Genomic DNA, 6,000 nt, shown 5'->3' with positions numbered 1-6,000 from the left:
AGCATTCTTACCTTTGCCTGCCTAGGGCACCCAGCCTGCCTTTCACCTAATAGGAAAGGTTACTTTTTGCAACTTAGTAATTTCTAGGGTAACCAATATCAGCTTGGCAGCTAAAATTAAGATGTTGCCAAATATTTATTCCCTTTGCCTAAGATTGGATACCCAGTTCAATTGCTTTTCATTTTAATGTCTTTCTCTTCAAAGTTCATACCTCAAAAGAGCAATCAATACATTTACTTCTCTTTCTGCAGAATCCCTAATCTCAATCATCCATATATGGACTAATTTTCTTTCTGTGCTATCTTCTCATATACAAGCAGATTGTATGCCAAGAGTCCCTTGCTTCTAGCAATTTCTGCTAAAACTTCCAAGTAGACTGTTTCCTTTTACAATTAAATTATTGTATTTATTAATTTGATTGAATCCAGTAAGTCCTTTCTCTAGCTCTGGCTACACTGTCAATAAAAAGATGAAAGCAACAAGTTGATTTTTTAGCTTGACTGTTAATTGAGCATTCTCAGCTGGGCATGCCTCAGTGTTAGGGCAGGCTGAACATGGTCACATTTTACTCTGCATCATCACACAAGGTGTGAGGGTTGCTGCAGAGCACTTCCAAGTGCTCCTCTCTTGACCTCAGCCTTATATACTTTCTCTAACCATCACCCTTTTAGCCACAGACTGAACAATAAGTGATCAAAGCTACTCTCCCTACCACCACCTACTAACAACAAAGATCCATGAATTCTTAGTAGTATTGAAATATTTTTCAAGCACAGAATTCCAGATAATTCCAGAATAGCCTCATTTTCTAAATTCTTAAAGGAGTATAACCCAAAAGCTCATTTTCTGCATAAAGGAGTCACCATCATTTTATTCAAAGGGAGTTCATGTGATGGGTTCATTCCTTAAGTGCTGCTATAGAAGAACCTTGGAAAATACTGGTCCTGGTGTCCTTAGAGTCATCTGACTTGAGAAAAACTATAATGCAGCAGGAAGGCAGCAGCAGTGAACATATGGTGAATAGAAAAAATGAGACCATGAATACTGTTTTCAGATATTGCTGAGCTAATTCAGTACCTCTGGACAGTTCCCTTTAACTCAGACAGGTGGAATCTGCCTCCCTAGTCAGCAACTTTTCTAAGTTAAAGCAGTGATAAATGTAGTCAGTACTATCCCCCTTTAGTGATATTTACCACTTTCAGATCTGGAAAATAAGGCAAAAATACTGATGTCCCAGCTCTGCTTCAAGAACCTGTTCCTACTCTTAGAGCTTCCTCAAGCAAGAAGAGGAGTATGTGCCCAAAAGCTAGCTCTGCCTCATAACTCTGGTGGATCCCTGACAACCCTGTTGTTCTGTATTGGGCTTTAGAATATTAACTATAGACCTGCAATATTCCTGCACATGTAATAGCTTTAGCTTAGGGGATAGTGATGGCCTCCACATACAGCCAGAATCTTCTAAGATGGACTGCTTCAACCAGGGGATGATCTATATCATCTGGCTGCTTTCCTCTTACTGCTAACCTTTTGTCACTTCTGCTCCTTCTAGTTTATAATCCCCAATGTTGTCCTTTATTACAAAGATCTTGTTAAGTAAATATATTACCGCTGGTTTCTACTTCTTCCAGTACAATATTTGGATTAAATAAAAATCTTTAGTTCCCACATTTTGAGGATTAGCTTCACTGGCTATGCTTCAAAACAAAGGAGAAACCTGATCTAAAAGCTCTTGCTGAAATAACACCCATCATTTAAAGCATTATTATTTATATAAATGCACTTTATTGTTTTAAACAGAAGAGGCAGAAAATATTTGCATATAACAAATCCTAGCTTATAAATGTAGTTTTTTAGTGGTGATGTCTAATCAGCATTCAGGGATTTTTTTTTTTTTTTTTTTTTTTTAATTTGCTTCACTGTGTCTTGAGCACTGATATTAGAGAAAAGCACATTGGTATAAAGTGTAAACCAGTGTCTCAAAACACTGGAGGAACTTGGAGAGCAAACATGATTTTTCTTATTTCCTCTAAGTAGTCTTTAGTAAAACAAAAGGTGATCTTTGGCATAGATTCATACTTTAAAGGCATTAATATTGCATTTATATCAGGTAAGCAACTATACAAGGATGCTGAGGGCCTTGAAAATAATCATCAGTTAAAAGGAAACAGAGGAAGCCTGAGTGTACAGTACCAACTTAAGACAAGTTTTACACATTTGATGTTAGGGTCTAACACACACTGGAGGTGGGGAGGACATTCAGGCAAGGGTTCTTACTCCTTTACTCATCCAGTTCTGGCTTTGGGAAGAAATATAGTTTCATATGCTGGGGAATGCTTAGACAGCAGTGATAAGTACAAGAAAGGAAAAATTGCCTTCTCTCACTTTGCTAATAGGAAACTTACTATGGTGATAATTAAATATTATACCCATTACTCTCTTAACAACTGTACTTAGGAGGGAGGGTAGGATGCAAGGGGCTTGGCTGTTGTTGGCTAGGGAGGTAGGAATCACTGAGGACTATTTCCCATCGATTCATCCCCAGCAGTGCCAGAATTCCAGTCTGCAAGTACCGCCTCCCTTAGGTAGGAAGTGTCCTTCAGACAGGACTGCCTTTCCATTAGACACTCCTGGGGACAAGCACCAATTCTTAGGACTGAATTTCAAAAGGATAAAAACGATCTTTCAAAATTATAGAACAAACATATATCTTTAAAACCTTGCTTAGGAAGGGTGTGGGAAGAATACAAAAGCCAGGACAGGAGACATGATTTGGTTAAAAATTAAATGCAGCATTTCAGCTCAGAAAGAACAATAAGAGCTAAGAATGAATGATAAGGCCTCAGCATAGATCTCTGCAGGCAGTGACAAAGCGTGGAGTGCCTGGGAGTGGCCCTGCTGGGAGGATGGGCAGGGCCACGCCCCGGCCACTCTGCCTCTCCAGTGGCAGAGAGCACCAGGACACACAGTGTGTTCTTGGGATGGCTACCTTGGCAGGCCGAGGCAGGATATGGGACGGAAAGTTTCCCTAGCACAGACATTGCTCTGGAGCGAGGTAAAGACAGAATCACATGATTTGGTGATTTCCTCCTGACAAAGTGAAATTTGGTTTTGTACTGTGGGAAACTAGAAGGATTAAATTGGGGAAGGGCAGGAAGTGAATCCAGGCCCCACATGGCTGGGGCTCCCCAGAGGCCACCTTCCCCTGCAACAGCGAAGCTCACTCCTGAAAAGGACCAAGGTAGCACAGCCAGGGAAGGCAGGCAGGGTCAGCAGCAACATGGAAAGCCCAAAACAATTTTGGAGGCACAGTGATTTCCTTAACTGACTTGCCTGGGCCCTGGGTCTTGGGAGCCTGGTGGAAAGAATGGGGGACAGGGGCAGAAAGGGAACTGTCCTTTAGGGAACAAGGGCAGAACAGGATGTCTGGCTAGTGTTCACTCTTGGATTCTGAGCTTATGTGAAGTCCATGGGCTAGAAACCCCGTCTGCCTATTGGGACAGAGTGTGCACAAGTAAAGCCGTGTTCAAGAATACAGGCTTTATACGGAGACACATTTCAAAGTGTCCATGACAAGAGTATAAATGTTTTCTAATGTGAAGAGGCCCCATTCCTTTCTGTTATGTCAGGCCAAGATGTGGCTTTCAACCCCCCAGTAATCTTGGGTGGCTCCTGGGACTCCGATCATTTTCATTCTGTTCAGCAGGGGCTTCTGTGTTAGCCAGGTTCAACCAGGTGTCTACTGGTACCAGGGAGTCTTTCTAACCCAGCGCAGTGTAAATCCAGCATCTGTTCGAATTTTGATTGAAGCTGCTTCTGCTTCTCGAACAGTCTCCTTCACAGACTGCATGAGGTTCTGGGCGTTGTGAACCAGCATCTCTGTGGCCTGTAAGGAAAGAGGAGCTCTCCATTACTCACAGTCCCTGATGGAGCCCAGCCTCTGAAACAGGCTTAAGCCAGGAATGGAACGCAGTTTACCCTACCTGTACCTGGCATCCCTTCTATTTGTCACATCACTGGTGGTTTATAGCTGGATCACCAAAAAGAACCCAAAACTGGACCATCACTGATTGTATACTGTACCCTCAGATGGCTTCTAGTGTATACTCCTTTCCTGGTGTTCAAACAAGCCCCTACCTCGGGCTCTTGCAGTCCCCTCTACCTAGAATGCTCTTCCCCCAGGTATCCCATGGCTCACCTCTCACCTCCTTCAGATCTTTGCCCAGTTGTCACCTTGCTGAGGCTTTTCCTGCTCACCTTATTTTAAATCACAAACTACCTTCCCAACTCCCAGCATGCCTCATCCTCCAATTCTTTCTTCACTTTTCTCTACAGAACTTACCATCACTCATTGATGTACTATATGTTTTACCTAGGTTGTTTATCTATGTTTTATCTAATTTTATCTAAAATTTAAGTTCCATGAGGGCAGCAATTTTTGTCAATTTTGTTCTCTGCTGTACCCTAGTGTTAACGTCAGTGCCTGTCACATGAGGTATTTCATAAACATTTAATTAACACATGAAAAATAACCAAGTGAACCAACCACCTTATAAACCCATGAAAATCTAAATAAGTAAATCTTGTAAACATACAAAATACAGGACTAAGATCACACTAGTAACTAACTTATCAATCCATTAACTCAGTAATTCTTTTTTTTTTTTAATTCTTAAATATTTTTGAGCTACAGACCCTTTGAGGGTTTAATGAAGGCTGTGGATTCTCCCCAGAAAAAATTGCTCACGTGCACAAAATTTGTACGTGCAATTTCAGAGGGTTCATGGGCTCTGAGAGGCATAACTATGGACTAGAATTCCCAATCAGTTAATCTTTTTGCTTGGTCAACAAAGAGGCTGAGGCCCAGCGTGATTCGGGGACTTGCCAGCCCAACTCACACAACAGTCAGGGTGAGCCTCAAAACTTCTGACTTGCAATCCTGTGTTTCTTCCATTCTACCACACTGTCAGTTTCTTCCTTTTTTGTAACTGGAATGTTTAATGGAACATAGTAGATACTCCCAAGATACATTTTTGTTGGCTAATTGATTAACTGATAAGGTCGGAAACTCTGAGTCTTACCCTTTCTTCCCTGTTTTTTCTATTTCCTTTTCTTGGGGCAGGAGAGATCACACGACAGGAAATAGCCTAGTGCCCAAACCCTGCCTAGAATACGTGGAAGTTAAAGGTTAAAATCCAGTTCCCATGGTTTGGGAGAAGAGAGGGTTATGGTGAGAGCTGTTGAATTAAAACATGGTAGTTAAGGTAGCACTACTGACACCAAGAGAAGTAGCCTTGTTCCTCTAAAGTGCTCCTAACCTCTGTCTCCTGGCCCGGACAAGGAAAGGGATTGTGTCTATTTCGTTAACTCCCCTACATAGTATGTAATACAGTGCCACATACATATCCCATTGCATGATGAGCCTTGTCTGAGCAGTTCAACAAAAGATGTGCTACCTTCCATAAGAAGAAATTGTAAGTCTGGCTCATAGCAGAGCCTACTAGAGAGGAAATAAGGAGAGGAAGAGGTGCTCAAATGAGGGCTTTCTGAGAAGACCTGAGCCACGTTTCCAGGAGGCAGGGAAGAGAAAAAACTGTGACTGCCGAGATACATACAAGAAACACTTAAGGACTTCCCTGGTGGCGCAGTGGTTGGGAGTCCGCCTGCCTATGCAGGGGACACGGGTTCGAGCCCTGGTCCCGGAGGATCCCACATGCCGCGGAGCAGCAGGACCCGTGCGCCACGGCTACTGAGCCTGCGCTTTAGAGCCCACGTGCCGCAGCTGCTGGGGCCCACGCACCTAGAGCCCGTGCTCCTCCACAGGAGAGGCCACCGCAATGGGAGGCCAGCGCACCGCAATGAAGAGTGGCCCCCGCTCGCGGCAACTAGAGAAACTAGCTCACGTGCAGCAACAAAGCTTGCGTGCAGCAACGGGGACCCAACACAGCCAAAAATAAATATATAAATAAAATTTTTTTAAAAAATAAGACTAAAAAAAATAAA

General features: G+C 42.8%; 1 protein-coding gene across 2 annotated transcripts in view; it reads right to left on the bottom strand.

The window, feature by feature from the left end:
• Positions 1-2,056: 2,056 nt before the first annotated feature.
• The window catches only part of VCL (vinculin), a 97,376-nt gene continuing 93,432 nt past the window's right edge, over positions 2,057-6,000 (bottom strand). For both annotated transcript variants that reach the window (XM_068547934.1, XM_068547933.1), the window contains one exon: positions 2,057-3,883. In XM_068547934.1, coding sequence (XP_068404035.1) covers positions 3,737-3,883 — 147 coding nt within the window. In that variant the 3' untranslated portion in view covers positions 2,057-3,736. The remainder of the gene's footprint in view (positions 3,884-6,000) is intronic.

This window comes from Eschrichtius robustus, chromosome 7, assembly GCF_028021215.1.
Source record: "Eschrichtius robustus isolate mEscRob2 chromosome 7, mEscRob2.pri, whole genome shotgun sequence".
NCBI classification, from domain to species: Eukaryota; Metazoa; Chordata; class Mammalia; order Artiodactyla; family Eschrichtiidae; genus Eschrichtius; species Eschrichtius robustus.
This window is presented reverse-complemented; position numbering and strand designations above follow the sequence as displayed.